This window comes from Macrobrachium rosenbergii, chromosome 50 (assembly GCF_040412425.1).
Source record: "Macrobrachium rosenbergii isolate ZJJX-2024 chromosome 50, ASM4041242v1, whole genome shotgun sequence".
Classification (NCBI taxonomy): Eukaryota; Metazoa; Arthropoda; class Malacostraca; order Decapoda; family Palaemonidae; genus Macrobrachium; species Macrobrachium rosenbergii.
Window position 1 is genome coordinate 14948287 of NC_089790.1, and position 21586 is coordinate 14969872.

At 37.8% G+C, this 21586-nt stretch overlaps 1 protein-coding gene across 2 annotated transcripts in view; it reads right to left on the bottom strand.

The window, feature by feature from the left end:
* stc (nuclear transcription factor, X-box binding stc) overlaps positions 1-21586 on the bottom strand; it is a 29343-nt gene that overhangs the window by 4688 nt on the left and 3069 nt on the right. For both annotated transcript variants that reach the window (XM_067093926.1, XM_067093927.1), the window contains exons 3-11: positions 20500-20725; positions 12334-12497; positions 11981-12177; positions 11528-11806; positions 10714-10853; positions 10304-10517; positions 9843-10073; positions 7887-8068; positions 6231-6438 (exon numbers count right to left, since the gene is read on the bottom strand). In XM_067093926.1, coding sequence (XP_066950027.1) covers positions 6231-6438; positions 7887-8068; positions 9843-10073; positions 10304-10517; positions 10714-10853; positions 11528-11806; positions 11981-12177; positions 12334-12497; positions 20500-20725 — 1841 coding nt within the window. The remainder of the gene's footprint in view (positions 1-6230; positions 6439-7886; positions 8069-9842; positions 10074-10303; positions 10518-10713; positions 10854-11527; positions 11807-11980; positions 12178-12333; positions 12498-20499; positions 20726-21586) is intronic.

Consider the following 21586-nt stretch of genomic DNA (forward strand, 5'->3'; position numbering starts at 1 on the left):
AAAAATGTCATTTTTATACAAGTGACTTACCAAGCAATTACATAGCTGATTCCACATTGAGAGGAGGTGGGAATCGTGGAAATGTATAATGGAATGAGTTTGTAATTGAATAAACCAAATATCTAATTAAACGCATGAGAGCATACAGAAAATCACTGATAAAAACAGAAAGGAAAACAGAAAAGGGACCATAACAAACTAAGTGGTCCCAGATGCTGAGTTTGACTGATTGCCGTCCATACGAATTAAAGTGAGTATGCCGCCATACAAATTAAAGTGTTTATCTCATACAGCACTGGGCAAAAGAACTAACTGAGATCTTGACCTTGCCTGTTGACCTCTTGTGCATAACATTTATTAACTCGATAACAACCGTTGACTGAAATGTACAGATAAGTATATGTGAAACATTAATGGAAAAGGGGAGCCCATATGGATGAAACTTGGGAAAATTATACAGAAAACCCCAGAATGTGGGAGATGTGTACCGCATCCCCCCCGCGAATAGCTAAAATCTCCGAATACTTAAAACCCCACTAAAAAACTTAGAACTGCCTATTTTGATAGTTTAAACACAAAAAACCCCTCCAAAATGCTTATACCTGAGTATTTTAATAGTTTTATAACAAAAAGTGCATTTAGTCATAGAAATTATATGAAAATACAATATTTAGTGAATATTTCTCAGTGAAAAATACCACGAATGGGCGAATTTTCCATGAATAATGGGTAGATACGTTCCACAGAGAAATCTGCAAATGCATGAGCCCACGAATAGTGAGACCGCGATTACGAGGGGTTTACTGTACCAGATTTTGACATCGAATGAATGCCATATATATGAAGACTCAGTTGGAAAAAGGCATCAGGGCAGGGAGTGTGTGAGATGTGTGGAGAGGTGGCAGTGAAAGTTCGAAGTGTCTTGTGAACTTAAATAAAATTTCTGAATGCCCACAGACTAAGTAAAATTCTGTCAAGAATTTTATAATGTACCTTTTAGGATAAAGACTCGGTCACTACTACCCATGGAAAAGGTGGAAAGTTATATAGTTATGAAGACTGAAATAAATGTATTTAAGGGGAAACAATTTTCATTTAAACCAAGATAAACAAACACTTGTGAAATTTGCAAAGATAGCTGAAATCTGATCATGATAAGTGTAAGCTCCAACATAGTTAAATACTGAGCAACTTGTTCCTATGGAAGTGAAAGCATGCAATATAAAAGACAGTTTTCTAGAAGTGAATTCCTCCCCACTACAGAATTACTGGTGACAGCTTAGGGGATTATTCGAACTCCACAGCCGGCAACAAGAAGAGGTAATTAGTGTGTACTATCCCTATATCTACAGACTAATTGTTAACTTCCAGACCAAGCGAAGAATATTTTCCATCTGAACGTTGTAATCAGACAAGATGTGCAACCATCTTCAAGCTGTGTGCCAGCAAAGATCAATCTCTGCTGGTCTTGTGAGGTGTTTCCTTTATAAAGACAGTCCATTTATAAGTGTTCCACTGAAGATTCAGTCACTCCACATGCAAATCTCCACTCCAAATATTAAGACAGTTTAAAAATTAAAAAAACAATTTAACCGCATAAAAGCTCCACAATCATCGATTTTCGTGAAGAAGAAAGAATATTAGTGCATCAAACATAGAACCAGAAGACGAATTTTACAACCGGATTCAAGAAGATAAGCAGTTTCACTCTATGAGAGAGAGAGTATTTTTACACAGCAGCTGGTGTAGAAGAAAAACGTGCTCACAGCAGCTGGCGTAGAAGAAAAACGCGCTCATTTCCTTTGTGATCCGTACGTGAGGGAAAGAGAGAGGCCACAGCAACATAAACACAAGAAGTTATGTGTTTTCCTGACGTCTCCATCCCAGTAAGACAGCCAAGAAAATCGTACGCCCACAGACAATGCCCAGATTCAAAGACGGCAAAGATAAGTCCTTGAATATGCTCACATGAATATAATTTAATTTACTAGAGCTAACATGATGTGAATACAGTACTTCTGTTTAACATTTTCAAACCACAAATGACTCGTACTCCAAGATTCATTAGATACTTAAATTCTTTGGCATCAAATTTTCTTGTTTTACTAATCAGTATTGATCAATTACTAAAACTTTTCCAATATTTGTATTTACTAACCTATATTATATTTTATTTTACGTTATTGCAATTAAGGGATATGTTTAGAATTTTTTCTTTTAATTTTTAAGCAATTGTTAAGTTTACTTTAATTCAGGTGGAAGTGTTTATGATTTATTTTGGTGATTTTTAAGACCTAGTTTGACTTTAATTTTTTTGAAATATTACTGCCATAACTTAATCACAATTCAGTTATATTTAATGTTTAAGAATTTACTTGCCATTAATGAGTAAATGCACAGAAAGAGATCGGGAGGTAATGAGAAAGTAAGAACTCCTGTTTGTATGAGAAGCCAAACAAACCAGTGGGACGGGCAGCCACCTCCTCAACACTCACAAACGTCACTAGGCGCAACACTGACACTTGGAACACTGGAGGCCATTTTCAACACAAAATCCCTGAAAGAGGAACCTAACTCCATAACAGTACAGTAAACCCCCTGTATTTGTGTTCTCATGATTGCGGACTTACGTATTCACAGATTTCTCTTTGGAATGTATCTACCCATTACTTGCGGAAAATCCACCCATTTACGGTATTTTTCACGGAGAACTTTTCACAAAATACTGTATTTTCATCTCATTTTCATGACTAAATGCACTTTATGTGATAAAACTATTAATATACTCTGGTAATGCTTGAGTTATGATAATTCAACTTACGATAATTTGATTTTGCAATGGGGTAAGGAATTAATACTGATACGACAATATTATTTATAAAATATTTTTAAATTTCGCGCAGGCGCACGCAGCAGCGTAATCAGGCGGTGAGAGAGACCAAATTACAATATACAACTTTTCCTCCATCTCTTTACCCCATCTTCTAGTTAAAAAAAGTAAAAGAGAATGATAAAAGTATTGTTAGTGATGTTATACTCTTGTGTAAATGCGTACAGCCATAAACAACCGACCAAGAAACTGTTGTTTTGCTTATAACTGAATCGGATAACAACGGCCGTTTACCTGGTATTTCAACCAATGTACGGTAATAAACAATTACTGTAGGTTATGGCACAAATGACGTTAAGTAGAATAGGACTGATATATTTTTACATTATACCCTTATTTGGTATGGATAAAAGATCATCAAGGAAATATACTGCTAAATTTAAGCTGTAAGTTGTAGCTGAAGCTGAGAAAACAATGTTCAAGCTGCTAATGACTATACTGTAAATTATCATGCATCGGCAAAATGGACGAAACTCGATCATAACTAAAATGCGAGAGAAAGTATTTTAATCAAAACTACTGGGCATGAAAGAACACATTACTGCTATTTTTACGCCGATAAATGATAAATACGTAAAGCTCATGTTATGATGAAATCAAGTGAAAAGAGCGAATGGAATCACAAATTTTTTTTTACACAAAACAAATGACCCTCAAATGGCCATCATCATCTACTAACAAAAATAAAAGATAAATTAATTTCACAACGAGACGTATTTTAGCTATATTTCGACTTGAAAACACTTCGTATAACAAAAATTAACCTTGCCCCATATAAATAAGTATCTAGAGATTCATTTACGCTAACTCTTCTCTTCTTCGTTTAATGTGCTTTTTTCCATTTTTTTCATGTGGGGTAAGCACGATGCCTTCTTGTGAAGGACTTTGATTTGGCGTTGGGGTAGGCTGTAGCCTCGATCGGCTGCCCTGCCTGACATCGCTTAGACCCCGGTAGCACCTGTATATGTATCATGCCAAATCCCCAGCTCCCTTTCCCCTAGCAGCGAGGAGACGTGAGCAGTTTAGGCCGACAGTTCGAGATATGTAAGGCGTCTGTTATGTTTTTAGAAGATGTTGGAATGGCTTTGTTTGTGTGTGTATTAGTCTGTAACACCCATTTGCTAGAAGCAAGAAAAGCGCTCTCAACTGAATTAAATATGGAGAAATAAACACCGCGTAAATGATTTCCAGACCAAAACATTGATCGCTATGACCGCAATTTATAATGCAAAAGCAATATAAGAATATATACAATATTATTGGATAAAGTGAATTAAGAAGAAGAAGAAAGTGAATTAAGGCATAACATTTTAAAAGATCCATGGAAAACACTGATCGCTATGACCGCAATTTATAATACAAAAGCAATATAAGAATATATACAATATTATTGGATACAGTGAATTAAGGCATGACATTTTAAAATATCCATGGAAAAGATGCATATTCATTATGTTGATGTTTGTATAATACGATATGTGAATATAGTGTACAGTATAATGTAGACTATGCTACCGTATATGCATACATACCATAGTGTAGGCTAAGTTAATTCTTGTTTGTTATTCAATTTCTCTTTGCATTGAATTTTGCATGAACCTCCAGAATTAGCTGATATTAATAATTACTATACCATGTATGTAGAGAGTATACTTTATGGTGTAGGTTAGGCTATCAAATACTGTATGTATAAATGGTACCGAATACCCTAGTGTAGGCTAGGCTATGTTCGAGATACGTTTTGGTATTTCTTAAGTTTTTTCTAACAAACAATGGTTTTTTTTGGAACCTAACCCCATCATAAGTAGGATAATACCTGTACAAGCAGTCCCCAGTTTATGACGGGGGTTCCGTTTTTCCGCCGCGTCGTAAACCGAAAAATTGTCGAAAATTGTCAAAAATCCTAAGAAAACCTTACTTTTAATGCTTTGGGTGTATTGAAAATGACGTAAACTGCATTTTTATTGAGTTTTCCATAAAAAAAACTCCAAATTTTGATTATTCTGCCGTTTTGGAGCCATATTTCTTCCGTTGGATCGGCGTACGACGCATCATAACCCCGGAACATGCATCGTAAACCGGGAGATAATTTCTGATGAATATATTTGAAAAGTGTCGTAACCTCGGAACGTCGTAAGCCGGACCCGTTGTAAACCGGGGACTGCCTGTATAAGCATTTTTAGTTTGTTTTTTGTCTGTTTGAACTATCAAAATAGGCAGTTCTAGAAGGGTTCTAAGTATTTGCAGGTTTTAGCTATTCGTGGGGAGCGGTGTGTGGTATGCATCCCCTGTGAATAAGGGGGTTTACTGTATTGGCCAGAAATTTAAATTTATCAAACTTTGCTTCGAGACTGGCAACAGTGTTGGGATCGGAAGCACGGGAACCTGGTAAAGGAGTCTGGGGTAATGGTGTAGGAGGGCTAAGAATGGGAGACATAGCATGAATCAAAGGAGAAGAAACAGAGCTATCTTCTACTACATTAGGTAAAGAAGGAATCTCCTGACTAGCTCTACTTTCGGCTCTGAGTGTTGCTTTCCTTTTCTATCTCCGTCTAATTTGTCCAGATGGGACTTCAATGTCTTCCATTTACTATCTTCCCAATCCTGACACTCCAGATATGTAAGCTCTCTACTACATTCCTGCCCCCTACACTTGACACACTTAGTGTGCGAATCATAAGTCACCTTAGTTAGTCTAGTTTTGTACCCCTCAATGCAAGAACAAATGCTTAAAGAGCTGGAGTCTCACATATTGACTATCTTTAGGAATAAAGCTAACTAATGCTAACGATATTACTAAGGTTGAAAAAATCACCACCAAAAAAGAGAGAAGGCAGTCACTGAGTTAGAGAAGGGGAATTACTGTAATTATGGAAATGCAAATTTTGCCATGGGACAGACCCATTAATAAGCCTTAAAATATAGATTTTACTGCCTTTTCTCCTTGAGAGTAATATATGAATACTGGTTGGTAAGAAAATTCAAAATAACTTAATACATACAGGAAGGGCTGTAAAAATCAGATTCTTAATCATTCCCAAAAATACAGGACAAAATCCAAAAAGGATGAAGCAGTGACTGCAGAAGACTACCGATGTTAATCGGGAGCAGGTAGAAAATGAATTGAAGCTCTCTGCCGAGTTGTACCTATCAGTCCCGAAAGTGGGCAGGAACCTGTCACCTACACAAGTGAAGGTAGCACCAGCATGAAAATTTGAATTTTGTTAGACTGCCGTGTAGAAAGCTAGTAGTTATGTAATTGCTTGGTAAGATAAAAATAACCACAACAAAGCAAATTATACTGAAATCAAACACTAGAGTGCAAGAGAAAATAATATACCTCCTTAGCCTTCATGACAAGCTCTGTTAAGGTGTCATGAACCATTTTGGCTAGACTGGGATCTTTACGTGCTTCCTCCTTCATAAAATCTGAATACAGATTACTGGAATTTCCCAACGTCTCCCTGGTTTCAGGATTCTCTATCTGAAGAGCCATAGCCAGGCGCCTGTTTCGCTCTAGTGTTTTACAGTCCTCATTGCATGTCAACCTGAAAGAAATTTTGGTGTTCACAAGTTTGAAGAGAATCTTCTGCACTGGGACAGGAACCCACATTCAAGTTATTGATAAGAGTCGTTCATAAATCCATGAAGTCTACAGAAAATATGTTTTCTATTCTTGCAATTTTTCTATGAATAGTGTTTCATAAAGAATCCTAAAAACTGTCCAAAAAACTTGCATTCCTTGCTGATATTCAGATACAATTTAAAATCAGGACTTGCATTCCATGGATTAAAGAAAGTTTTTTCATACAAACACATTATGGAAATCTAGCAGACATCTGTGGTCTATGAATGGCGCAATACTGTATAACTTAAACTTGAAATTACAGCATTAGAAAAGAATGCAAACACAGAGAGAAGGCAGTCACTGAGCTGGGCATGGGGAATTACTGTAATTATGGAAATGCAAATTTTGTCATGGGACAGACCCATTAATATGTCTTAAAATACAGATTTTACTGCCTTTTCTCCTTGAGAGTAATATATGAATATTGGTTGGTAAGAAGATTCAAAATAACTTAATACATATAGGAAGGGCTGTAAAAATCAGATTCTTAATCATTCCCAAGCATGCTCCCTAAACTATAAGATAGTAAATAAGGTATGTCATATCTACTAAAAGCATCATTCTGACTTGAAAACACTCTTTGGTTTTAGAAGGAAAATGAAAATTCCATAAAGTTAATGGTGACAGTCACTGCTACTGGGTCAGTATCATCACTGCCATCAGTCATTTCATATACAATTTTAAAATGAAGATGTGGAATTCATAAAAAAAAAAAAAAGAGAGAGAGAGAGAGAGAGAGAGAGAGAGAGAGAGAGAGAGAGATTCTATCTTCATGCAAAGCAATAAGATATAAATATCTCTCAGAATGACTTAAATTTCAATCCATTTTCTAGAGTATTTCGTTACTTATGTTCTTTGAATAGTTTTTTCCTTTAAACCATAATTACGATTATGTGCTTTGCAATTAATGTGTTTGAGCAGCTAGGAATATATCCCCACCCCACGTTATAATTGGGTTTGTTATCCGACACTCCCCACACAATCTATTTTTGATGAACCTAACCTAATCAAATAGCAACAGTTCCCTATAATAAGTTAGTAATTTGTATAAATGCAAGGTGATTTATCAAATGTTTAAAAAAAAAATTACTGTTCAACCTTATTTGGCCTTTGACCCATGCAAACTGGATACTTCCAGAAAAGAAACAACCTGTAAAAAGAAGCACGGACTTCTGTATAATTTTAAATAAATGATATCCCATAGACTGTAAGAACGGAAAGTCTTGGAAAATACTTAATGAGTGTACATATCCCTCTGGAAGACAGTTTTAAGCAAAACTGTGGAGGAGACACTTTATGAATTGTACCATCTGCTCTTCCATCAGTCTGAAAGAACAGTAATTCACAAATAAACAAACAATGACTAACCTTTTCAATTTGTCTGGTCTTGCTGTTGCAGTGAAAATTTCTGAAATGTCTACAGAACACCCACTGTTCATGTTTCGCATCTGTGAGGCTAGGAGGGATGTTGTCATGGCTCGATACTCACGATCGTTTTCAGAGCATTTCAGCATGCTTGTACGATGTCCACATTCACACGTGATGATTACCTGTGGGTTGTGAATGTCATTTATTCCCAATTCTTCTGCTAAATATGTTCTTGCATACACAGAAGCTGTTCTTGAAAAATGAATTACTGTAAATGCAATTCAAAGTAACATGAGAGCTATGTACAAGTACATACGACTTTTAATGTTTTCCTATGTTTGAACACTTAATTTCCTTATGGTAAGTCTTACATGCGATTAATACAAAACTTTTTAGGAAAGATATGTTTTGTGCTCTAAAAACTTACTGTATTTTATTAAATTTGATATAATTGCTGTATGAAGGATAAATATACAATGATATTACCACATAAGTCATATAGGAATATTAAGCAATTTTATACTGAAATCAAAATACCAAACACCAAACCTCACTTCCTGAACACTGTATTTCCATACAGGTTTTACAATCTATTTGTTAACACAGCACACAGTCATGATTTTTATTTCGATACCTATGTTTGCTACCAATCATTTACCATAAATATTGGTAGTTTTGGTATTAAGTAACCCTACAGCTAATCAGGCATTACAAATGTCATATGCTATTGAAATTTCAGTTTAATCAACAAACAAAGGGAAATTTCAAACCTGCTACGGTACAGGTATGTTTTGTTTCTACTCAGATATGTTATAATAATAATTTTACATTATTAGGGTTGTTTTCACAAAAAGGTCCCAAAACCCATTGTGTTATAACACTTTACAATCTTACATTACCTCACTTTTGTGGTTGTAGAAAAATGACAAAACATACTATAATGATTTTTGCATATGTAATATAATAAATTACCTTTAAACTAGGTATGATTCATAGAAAGTACCATGTTATACGTTTTTATCATATGATAGCCTAACCTACACTATCAAGTATACTCTATACATGCATGGTATAGTAACTATTAATATCAGCTAATTCTGAAGGTTCAGGCAGAGTGGCTTATGATAATTCAATACAAAGAGAAACTGAATAACAAACAAGAATTAACTTAACCTATACTATGGTATACCGTATACGTATATGGTAGCCTAGCCTATGTCATACTGTACTCTATATTCACATAATATCTTATTATACAAACATCAACATAACGAATATGCATCTTTTCCATGGATCTTTTAAAATGCTATGCTTTAATTCACTGTATCAAATAATATTATATTATAAATTACGATCATAGCGATCAATATTTTGGTTTGGAAACTGACTAAGCTGTAAATTTATTTCGCCCTATTTAACTCAGTTCAGAGTGCTTTTCTTGCTTCTAATTAGCGTAAATAAATCTCTAGATACTTTATTTATATGGGGCAAGGTTATTTTTCGTTATACAAGTGTTTTTAAGTCCAAATATAACTTAAATACGTCTTGTGAAATTAATTTAGCTATTTTTTCATTAATAGATGACATTGGTCATTTGGGGGCATGTCTGTTTTGTGTAAAAAAAAACAAATTCGAGATTCCATTCGCTATTTTCACTTGATTTCATCATAATACAAGCTTTACGTATTTATCGTTTATCGGCGTAAAAATAGCAGTAATGTGTGTCCTTTCATGCCCAGTAGTTTTGATTAAAATACTTTCCCTCTATTTTAATTAAAAATATTCCTAAAATATTGTCATATCGGTATTAATTGCTTAACCCACTGCAAAATCGAATTACCGTAACTCGAGCACTACCTGTATATATACTGTTGTATATGAACACAAAGCCTCCCTATTTCAAAACAAATTCATAGCAAAACTACACCTGAAGGAAAATCCTACCAAAATACTAACCATTTCCTTGCAAGTCACATCTGGGCAGGGTCCAGTGTGACACGCACTGCCACAAGGATGACCACAGGAGTCACGTGACTTCAGGCACTTCTGTGGGCAAGAACTTCCAGGTGCCACACAAGGTTGCTCGTGACACACAAGCAGACAATTATGCTGACCACAGGATAAGGGCTTGTTACAAACTGATCCACAAGACAGTGCCTTCAGGTAACATGGGGTGCTCTTCATAGTCTGGAGAAGAAACAAGATTTGAAATAATTGCTTCCTACATGAAGCTATTTGATAATCCTTATCATAAGTACAAAGCTTGCTTTTCCAACTACATACTGAATCAGCTTTACATATATTACAAATGTTTGTTTGAGCTCTAGAGAATATTATTTAAATTTAAAAACATATACAATATACGACTTAAAAACTTCTCTCCAATGGAAAAACACATAGTCAAACACCCTCCCTACCTTATGATTACCAAAACATGGTTTATCTACAAGAATAGTGCAAGGTGGGCAATTATCTTCAGGGTGGCAATTATGTGTAGGGGTATGGCCGCAGGGCATTGGTCTGCTACACGGATTGTTGCACTCAGGGGGCTTTGTGCCACATGGTATAGGAGGGAAAGTTACTTGCGCCCCACAATGACAGGTCAGCTCTTCGAAGCTTGTCTCCTGACATCTGCAACAAAAAGACAATCACATTACAAAGAATTTAGAGCCAAGACTCTGGGCATAAACATACCCTATATTTTATATATTCACTACCTACCTGTTCAAATTCTTTACATCAAATACACTAGTACCATATATTCCACAATTTGAACCCACTGTCAGAATGTATTAAACACAAACAGGCAAAAATGCAGAGCCATTACCTGCGACAATTTCCACGGTGACAGGTGTCCTCACATTTGTGGAGACCACAGGTCAACGTCCTTCCACAAATCAATGTGCATAAATGATCTATATCAATACAGCACCTAGTACTGCATTTATGACGGCCACATTCTCGCATCTGCATATATTAAAAAAATCTTATTCAAGTTCCTTCAAAGAGCTTCCAATATCAAACTAATTACAATAACTTAAAAGACTGGAAATCACAATTTCTCACTTTTTACATCTAAAGACAAATGTATCACAACAGTTATGTACATCATTGAGTTAGTACAGAGTACCACATGGAAGAGTAATATCATGGATATAATGGTGAGAAGATTGGCTGGAAGCATATTTGATTATCATTTGGCTGAAGCAAAAACTGAGGTTGATGGAGGTTTAAGTTGAAGAGGAAGGGTGAAATGCCTAGAAAAAAGAAGGCAAGGTCTGTAATGACCCCTTTTGGTTCAAGAACAGATCAAGTCTAATGGGAACACAAAAGAAAATAATTCATAAGTCAAGATTCACAAAGTTTCAAGTAAGCCCATTAGGTACTTTTACAAGAGACTGACGACCAATCAACAAGCAAAGAGCAATGGGAATGAAATGTGAAATATGGGAAAAAACTTATTAAAATCAACAAAAAATGCATGTGTTGTATTTAAGGAAAGACCAGAAATACAATAACTTACAAACATATAAAGTCGTTGTTGTCTTCTCTAAGCAGAAAATAAACAAATTCATGTATTGAGGTTAGCATTTGTTACGAATGTGAAATTTAGCAGAGAAAATAAAAAAGATATTACTTACCTTCCTGCATGCCCTCTTACAACGTACTTCGTCGGCTTTAGTCGTTAACTCACTGCAACTGACTTCTTGATCTAAGGAACCACAACGACACTTGACGGGGGTGGAGAGAGGACAAGGTGGACAAGGCCCTTCGTGGCACATGGCCTGGCACTCGTGGTAAGACCCGGGGACACCACATTTTAATTTACGACTACAAATTTGACCACAAGTGGGGACAGGGTCTGAGCAAGATTTCCTTGGGATAACACCATCTCGTTCATATATCTTTTCTAAAGGAACCTGAAAATTTAAGTAAATATTTTATACTGCTCTTCTTTTATAAGTACATATCTTTTTTTCTATTTTACTTATTCATAATACTTCAAATCTGTGGCAATCAACATGCACACCTTGTTCAAACTCTGAAATATACTTTCCTTAATCATTAACATTTCTAAAAGAAAATTGACATACCTTATCACAAGGACATCGCAGAACAACATCTATTGCCTTCTCACAGCGCTGACAATCTCCAGCATGACAATTGGATGCACATTTATGATTTCCACACTCCAGTAAGCGAGAGCATTCTTTTCCACACTCGTACTTGAGAATCCCAAAACTTTCTGCTGTACAAGGGACTTCTCTGTCTTCCTTACCACAATAACAACCTAGCAAGCAAAAGACAATGTACACATTTTCTATTTGCTGATGTAAACGCACTAACATACACAACAAAATGTACAGTACTAATATAAATAATATCAACAAAATAATACGTAGATTAACTAGCATTACTTATAAGTCCCATACAGCAAGTCACGTACTCTGCTTCACAATTTCCGCACATTCTTGGCATGCCCCAACATGACATTTCGTGGAGCACTTGTGTCCACCACAGTTCAAATCCTTGTTGCATGGGTTTCCGCATAAGAAAGATTCAGTTATGCTGCATCGCACTTCTCTTGTTTCTGTTCCACAAGGACAGCTCCTGCAGAAACACACTCTAAGTAAAGTATGTGGCCCAAAAAGGACTTACAAATAATTCAGTAAAACATTTATTTGAGACAAGACAAAGGTAACTGGAAAATGACTAGCTAATTCTTTTCTTACATACTAAACCTATCATATAAAGTACTAAAAATAATAAAAATACAAAAAAAGTATGCAACACTAATGAACAACAAAGAAAAATGAAATTTTTATAATAAAGTTTTATAAATATATATAAAGTTTTATACATACTTACCAAGTAATTATATAGCTAGCTAACAATCTCTAATAACCTGCAGCTAAAATTTGAAAATTCATGGTAGCGATTCTTTTTGTTTATTTTGGTGTAAGTAGCTAGCCCCGCCCACTTCTGGGGAAGAAGCGCAGCAACATAGCAAGAAGGTTCAATTTATTCATGTCACAATATCCATGAAAGGGGAGGAGGGAGGGCTCCCACTCTGTAATTACTTGGTAAGTATATATGAAACTTTATTTTATTATAAATAAATGTCATTTTTATATAAGTAACTTAACAAGTAATTACACAGCTGATTCCCACATTGAGAGGGGGTGGGATTCGTGGACTTATTCTACCTCAAGTATTATTAAAAGTAATAATTTAAGAACAGAAAGGGGTCTTTAACATTAATACAATGTTTGTTGTTCCTTACCTGGTAAGAAAGCTGCTGCAGGAAGATACTGCCTATGGTGGCACTCATCTTACCCTGTAGAGATGTGGCGGTATAGCCAAGTGTCACCTGCTATATAGGTGGGGACCTCGCAGCGAAGGAGTTCTCCGAACGCTAGCAAAGTATAGAAAGTTTCCTCTGCCCTGGGTGCAGTACTGATGCACAACACCAGATAAAAATGCTGATACTTACACCAAAAGATTAAAAACACCATAACCCAACCATTAAAAGACCTGGAGGGTGTCCCAGTGCAAGAGTACCCCCAGGCTCCCCTAAATTCAACACCAAGTACCAAGACGAAGAGTAAGGGTGGAAGGAACGCTTCCAATGCTTCCTTCCCCAACACTGTGCCAGCCACCAATAAAGGACTCAAGGTACTGCAATCATTAAAAACTGTTTCAACATCGCGTAGATAATGTGCTGAAAAAACTGACTTATATCTCCAATAAGTGGAGTGGAGAATGGAGGCAAGAGAAAGATTATGTCTGAACGACAAGGACGTAGGCACGTCTCTAATCTCAGGCACTCTTACCCTTAGAAAGATAAGAAGCTCTTCTCCCAATTGCGAATGTGACTAGTGAATGAGATCTCTTAGAAAGAAAGAGAGGGCATTCTTTGAGAGAGGACGTGAAGGGTTCTTCAATGTACAACAAAGATGATCGGACGTACCTCTTATTTTGTCAGTCTTATGGAGATAGCACTTGAGAGCTCTTACTGAACAAAGGAATCTTTTCTCATCTAACGAACCTACCACCTGAGATAGGCTCTTAATGCTAAAAGAACGAGGCCAAAGTTTGGTTGGATTTTCGTTCTCAGTGAGAAAGCCAAGAGTAAAGGAGCAAATCACATCTCCATTACAGAAACCAATTCTCCTATCCAGAGCTTTGATCTCACTTACTCTCTTGGCTGTAACCAAGGCTACTAAGAATAAAGTCTTCTTAGTTAAATTCCTCAGTGAAGCAGAATCAATAGGCTCAAAGGGTGGACCTGAAAACCATCTAAGTACTATGTCCAGGTTCATGAAACTTTCTGTAAATCTTTGCGCTTCATCGTATTGAACAATTTAATAAGTTCAGATAAATCCCAATCCGAAGAAATAACTAGGCCTCTAAGCCTGAATACAGAGCTTAACATTGCCCTATAACCTTTGACAGCGGATGAGGACAAGCCTTTAGAAGCTCTCAGGAATAATAGAAAACTGGTGATCTCTGTTGAAGATGTCTTAGAAGAAGAGACATGATTTGCTCGGCACCAAGTGTGGAAAACAGTCCACTTGCTTTGGTAGACATTGGCTGAAGGCTCTCTCCTGCGTCTAGAGATAGCTTGTGCAGTTGCTCTTGAAAATCCCTTGGCTCTGAGGAGTTTCTTGATAGTTTGAATCCTGTCAGAGCTGGTTTGAATAACCCCTGATGGAATTGCCTGAGATGGGGTTGTCTGAGGAGCTTGCATTTTTGAGGAAGTAGTCTTGGGAAATAGGACATGAGACTTATCAGGTCCGGAAACCATTCCCTTAGAGACCAAAAAGGAGCTATGAAGATCATCGAAGTATTCTCGTGAGACCTGAATTTGTTTATCACTTCCCTTACCATCCTGAAGGGAGGGAATGCATACAGGATCTTGTTGGACCAGTCCAACAGCATGGCATCCGTTGCCCATGCTGAGGGATCTGGAACTGGAGAAAAATAAAGTGGAAGGCGGTGATTTTTGGAGTTCGGAAACAAGTCTACTGTTGGCATTCCCCACAGCTTCCACAACTCTAAGCATACCAGTGGGTCTAACGTCAATTCCGTGGGAATCACCTGGTTGCTGTGACTCAGCTGGTCTGCTAGTACATTCATCTTGCCTTGCACATATCTTGTTACCATTCTTGTCTGATTTTGAGGAACCCAGAGAAGAAGGTCCCGCGATGCCTCGCAGAGGGAGAAGGAGTGAGTTCCCCCTTGCTTGCTTATGTAGGCCAGGGTGGTTGTATTGTCCGAGTGCACTGCAATGGTCTTGTCTTGAACTTCCGAAGCAAAGGCTTGCAATCCTAGACTGATTGCAGTCAGCTCTTTCAAGTTTATGTGCCAAGTTTCCTGTTTCGATGCCCACCTTTCTGAGACTTCCTTGTCCTCCAGGATCGCGCCCCAACCTAAGTCAGATGCGTCTGCATAGAAGTTCAGCTTGGGTTCTGAGGAAAGGCAGACTTCCCTTCTAGTAGCCTGTTTTTGGATCTCCACCAATGCAGATGTTTCTTAATGTCTTGGGTGATTGGGAACACAAACAAGTCCGTATATTTCTTTCAGTCCCAGTTGTCTCTGAGGTAAAACTGGAGTACCCTCATATGAAGTCTCCCAAGGAGACAAACTACTCAATGCAAGCCAATGTACCTAAGAGGCTCATCTACTTGTTGGCCAAACACATTTGAAGAGCAAGAAATTCGTCTATCACCTTTAGACAGGATTCTATCCTCTTGGATGCAGGAAAAGCCTGAAAAGGACGAGAATTCAGGCTCATTCCCAAATACACTAACTGTTGAGACGGAATCAGCTGAGACTTTTGAAGGTTGATCAAAAGTTCCAAGTCCTTCGCTAGAGCAAGAGTCTTTTGAATGTCCCCCATGTAATCTTCCTTTGTGGGAGAACAAATGAGCCAGTTGTCCAGATAGAGCGCAATGTTGATGCCCACTAGATGAAGCCAACCTGCTATCAGAGCGAGAATGTGGGTGAAAACCTGAGGGGTCGTCGAAAGTCCAAAGCATAGTGCTTGGAACTGAAAAATCTGGTTCCGAAAGACAAAGCGAAGGTGCTTCCTCGAGTCTGGATGTATGGGGACATGGAAGTACGCATCTTGCATGTCTATGGAGACCATCCAGTCCTTTTGACGAATGGTTGCAAGAATTGAGAGGTTCATCTCCATTCTGATTTTGTCTTCTGTACGAAGAAAATCAGTGCACTGACATCCAGCACTGGTCTCCATCCTCCTGAAGACTCCGGATCCACGAAAAGGCAATTGTAAAATCCCTCTGGTTCTACACCTGTGACTTCCTCTATTGCTCTTTTTTGAAGAAGAGCAGAAACTTCCTCTGAGAGGGACAAAAACCTTCTCAAGCCTTTCGAATATGCAGTTAATGACGATGGGTTTCTTGACTAAGGGTGGATAATCTATGAAGGGAATCCCCACTGCTGCACCAGGAAAAGTTTCCTCACTTTTTGGAAGAAAGTTTGGATGAAGATTTTTTGATGGCCTTGGAGGAAAAATAGACATTAGCACAAGGCCTAGACTGAAATCTTTGCCTGGTGCCTCGAAAGGGCCGGAGCTGTGCAGGAGAGGAAGACTTGGTACTGAAGGAAAAATTCTCTCAAGTGCATTTAGAAGACTGGGTCAGGAGATCTTGTGTTCACTTCTTTTGCACGTCAGAAGTGATACCATTAACTACTGCCTGAGGGAAAAGGAAGTCACGCACTAGAGGAGAGAACAGAAGAGCCGATTTCTGTACAGACGTGACCCCTTTGGATGTATAACAGCACCAAGGCTCTCTCTTCTTTAAATTACCCATAGCGCGTGTTGAGATTAATTTCCAAGAGGCATCTCTAATTCCCGTCTATACAGGAAAGTAAGCCCAGAAGATCCGAAAATAAATCCGTGAGAACAGAAGGAAAGTCCTGGATTTTCTTGGCCAGGGTACCCACTGCCCAATCCAGGAAATTGACCACTTCAAAAACTTTGAAAATGCTCTTCAACAGGTGATCAAGTTCAGTTTTAGAGAACATAACCTTCGCCGCTGAAAAGGCAGACCTATGGGAGGCTTCAGTGAGTCCAGAAGAGTCCCCCTGGGCAGAGGCTGACACACCCAGAGAGGGAACTTCCCCGGTAGCGTAATATGAATATCTCCGCAATAAGCATGAAGGAGGATAACAGAACACAGCCTTCCCTTGTTCTCTCTTGTCCACTAACCAACACTCTACTTCATTCACGGCCTTCTTAGCTGAAGTAGAAAGCACCAATCTGGGGAGCTTGGAGGATTCAGACTGAAGATTACTCATCTGGAAAGACAAAGTCAGGGTAGCGTAATATGAATATCTCCGCAATAAGCATGAAGGAGGATAACAGAACACAGCCTTCCCTTGTTCTCTCTTGTCCACTAACCAACACTCTACTTCATTCACGGCCTTCTTAGCTGAAGTAGAAAGCACCAATCTGGGGAGCTTGGAGGATTCAGACTGAAGATTACTCATCTGGAAAGACAAAGTCGGAGAAGGGGCTGCTGGAGAGAAGTTGGAAAAGGAGCGAAGCAAGAAGAGCAAAAGGGCTGAATATGCCGTGGTAGGAGTATCCTCTTTCTGATCTTGAGTTTCCTCCTTGGCTGACAAGACTGAAGATAGAGGCGCATCAACTGCACTCGGTGGAGGAGGCTGAGGTTTCAAAAAGCCCAAATGTCATCTAGGCGCTGCTGAATGGGAGTCAGAGACGGGTCTAACACCACTGGTGCCGCAGAAGAAAAAACTGTCATCATACGAGTGAAGAAGCAAGATCAATTGTCGTTGGCTCATCGGGAGCTACTGGAAGCTCGGAAGATACAGAGCACTCGGAAGCTGTATTTGGCAGCAATGGAAGCTCTGGCGCCAATGGCTGCTGTGGAGCCAATAAGTGCTCTGGCGTCAACTGTTGGTCAGCCGCTACTGCCAAAACCGCTACATCGTGAGAAGAGCGTCTAGATGCAAAATTGGGAGCTGGAGGTCGCTCTAACAAAGAAGAGCGCTCAGGAACAGAGGACAGCCCAGGCGCTAATGGGTGCTCCGACGAAACACGCTCCAGACTGTCCCAAAAACTACAAGAGGGAACAGCCTCTTTCATTTTCTTACAAGGCACCTGAGGGGTGCTAGACGCATCCACTGCAGACCTCTTGAGCATTCTAGATTCATCCTTGAAGTGCCTCTGTAGCCTGCAATCGGGACGCGATGCTTCAGAACTGGAGGAAGGACGGTGCACATCTGAGAAAATGCCCTTCCATCGGCATTTTGTTTACACCTGGGAATCTGCAACAGGTGCGACTGAGGGGCCGACTGCCCTTGGGCAGACCACATCAATCTCCCTTGAGCCTCCGGTATGACTTCTCCCAGGTGCGGGGGAGTGTGTCAGGGACCTTCGCCTAGGAGAGTCGGCAGGACGGACAGCCAGCTCCTCCACTAACACTATCTGTTCATAATTTGACGAACTGAATCACCCAAGAGTGGCAACGGCATTGGGGTCGTAAGTATGAGAGCTGGGAACGGGAGCAGGTTGTAAAGCTGAAGGACTGGGATTAGGAGACATAACAGAAATTACAGGAACATCCGACGAAGATTTAGAAGAATGCTGACTAGCAAAAGATTGGTCACTCCTAGCATTAGCTTTCCTAATTCTGTCTTCCCCGAAAGCGGGCGGGGCTAGCTGCTTACACCAAAATAAACAAAAGAATCGCTACTGCAAATTTTCAAATTTTAGCTGCTGGTTATTAGAAATTGTTAGCTATCTATGTAATTACAGTACTTGGTAAGTTACTTATATAAAATTACAGTCATACTCTAAACTTATGTGAGGTTAGGTTCCAGAAACCCTCGCGCAAGGCGAATTTTTGTAAGTTTGGCACGGTCTCTAGAAATGCTAATAAATGCTTACTTCTAAAGTTTAAACACTAAATATGACCCTAATCATGCTCTCAAATTATTAAGCTAACTTTTAAATTTAAGTTATGTAATTTCATTTAAAAGTTAGCTTAATACATTACCCTTAAAAAAAGAAATAAATGGTCGACATAAAAATAGAGTTTTCGAAGAGAATTTCTCTCCCTCTACTTTTCCAACTGATCTATTTTTAGAAGTCATCTCAACCTCTTTTTAATAACTTCTTTATCCTACATCTCTTTCTCTTTGTTCTGAAATGCTTTTCCATGAACAAACATTGTTTTTTATTTGGACTAATACAACTCTTAGTTATTATGTCTCTATGTTTTAGAACATATTTGCCACACTAGCGCATTCACAGTTCATAGACGGTACAGGTAAAATTAGATCAATTTAAACTCTCTACTGTACAGGTAAAGACAGGTAAGTTGTTGTAAAAATGTGTAAGCACTAACTAAGAGAGAGAGAGAGAGAGAGAGAGAGAGAGAGAGAGAGAGAGAGAGAGAGAGAGAGAGAGAGAGAGAGAGAGAAATCCTTTGACACACTGGGCAACGATTGACACATCCGACAGCTTTGCCCTTGCCCCTCTCTTCAAAGGTTTCTCAAAAGATCGGGAAATGATATTTGTTTGTTTTAAATATCACATGATTTACTATAGAAATTATAGAAATGTATAAATTTTGTAATTACAGTTATATTATTATTATTATTGTTGTTTTTTAATCTTGTTAATCTTATATTTGAAAATTAGTACTTATTATTAGGTAAATAATTTATTTTATCATACAAAACATATAAACATATACATGTAACCCTAAAAATTCTCTTGTCTCTTACAGAGATGAGAGAATTTTAATGGTTACATGTATATGTTTATTTGTTTTGTGATAAATAAATGATTTACCTAATATTAAGTACTAATTTCCAAATAATAATAATAATAATAATAATAATAATAATAATAATAATAATAATAATATTAAATAATAATAATAAATCTGTAATTACAAAATTTATACATTTTGATAGTAAACTGTGATATTTTAAACAAACAAAGATAATTTCCTGACCTTTTGAGAAACCTGTGAAGAGAGGGGCGAGGGCTAAGCTGTCATCAGTGTCAATCATTGCCCACAGCGTGACAAAGGATTTCTAAGCTGCAAAATGTGTCAATCATTGCCCACAGCATGTCAAAGGATTTCTGGTACTGTCTTTCTGTCTCTTCTTTCTTTTTCCTTCATAAATCATGAATTTTCATCTTTTGATATCTAACGCATGAATAATTTTTCTCTCGCTCTCTCATGTTATTCTCTCCGTAATAATTCATAAATAATTTAACATGATATTTCAAGTAAGGACAATCTCCCCCCCTCTCTCTCTCTCTCCGAAATAATTGATAAATAATTTCACTCTCTTAAGTAAGGACAACCCTTATCTCTCACTCTCTCTCTCTCTCTCTCTTGAGGATTTGCAAATGTCGTGTCTGTGAAAAAATCGCGCACGATAATTAGTTAGGTTTCAATGAAAACATCGTGTGTCTGTGACTTCGAGCAACTCAAATCTTGTAAGATTGAGGTATTACTGTATAGTTATATCACTGATAATGCCTGTTTTAATGACTATTCTGGTAAGAAACCCTTGCAATGGAAGGAAATTCTTAACTAACCTTCTGATGAAAGCACTACAAGGAGGGCATGGCCCTGGGTGACAGAGGATATTACACTTGTGCTTACACCACTCTATCTTGCGTTTTCGACCGCAAATTTCTCCGCAGGAATGAGGAGTCTCTCGGTGGTTCCATTCTGGCTCTCGAACTTTCCCACAGAAGCACAGGTAAGTGTTTGGGACTTTGGCTGTGAACCCCTGACAAGCAGGACATCGCCATCCACCATCTGAATGAGATTAAAGAAGGAATATGAATAGGAAAATTAAAATGGGGGGTTTAAAAGTGTGTAAAAGTAAGATGTTCAGTTTCAGAAAATTTCATATGCTAAAAAATTTTTATAAACCAATTATCAACTTGTTTCCTTTTTCATAAACTAGTATTAAACTGCAGTAAAAGTATTTTGCTCAGTGCAGAAAAAGATATTTAATAAAGGGTAAATTAACTGAAAATATGGTAATTACCACCACTAAGTGATCAACAAGAGGACGAAGTACATGATAATAGTTCTAGATGCTTTAAAAAATTCAAGGACCATGATGATACTCTGGTGGGTGAAAAGGAGATTAGGCCAATGTAATGTACTTGGCTTTTATTGAAACAAGTAATGATTATTCCCTTCAGTAGACTCAGTCATCATTCCAATCTTTATACTTACCTTGCACATATTAAACAGCTAATATCATAATTATACCACATACAGCAGAATCTTTCGTAATCCCATCAAATTCCAGGTGACTTTCCATTCTTCAGCATTTGAGCATTCAACAACTCTTCAAAATACTCATGATCATGCACATTTTTTTTTATATCAAGTTTTCCACTATACAGTACAGTATGCAGTTAGACATTACATAAGCTCTTTCTAATTTTCTCTGTCCTTGTAGCCAACTGTTCCTCATCCCTTCTCATCAGAAGTCAAAATCATCTGAATCATTAAGAGCTCTGTTTTCCAGGCCCCTTGATTCCACATTTCTCCATCAATTCATCATTCATAATTCTCTCTCTCTCAACTGCTTCCTTGCCTCTTGCATACCATTACTCAGTGACCCCTCCAAAATATGACATGATCCCAAAAAACTAACAGCAA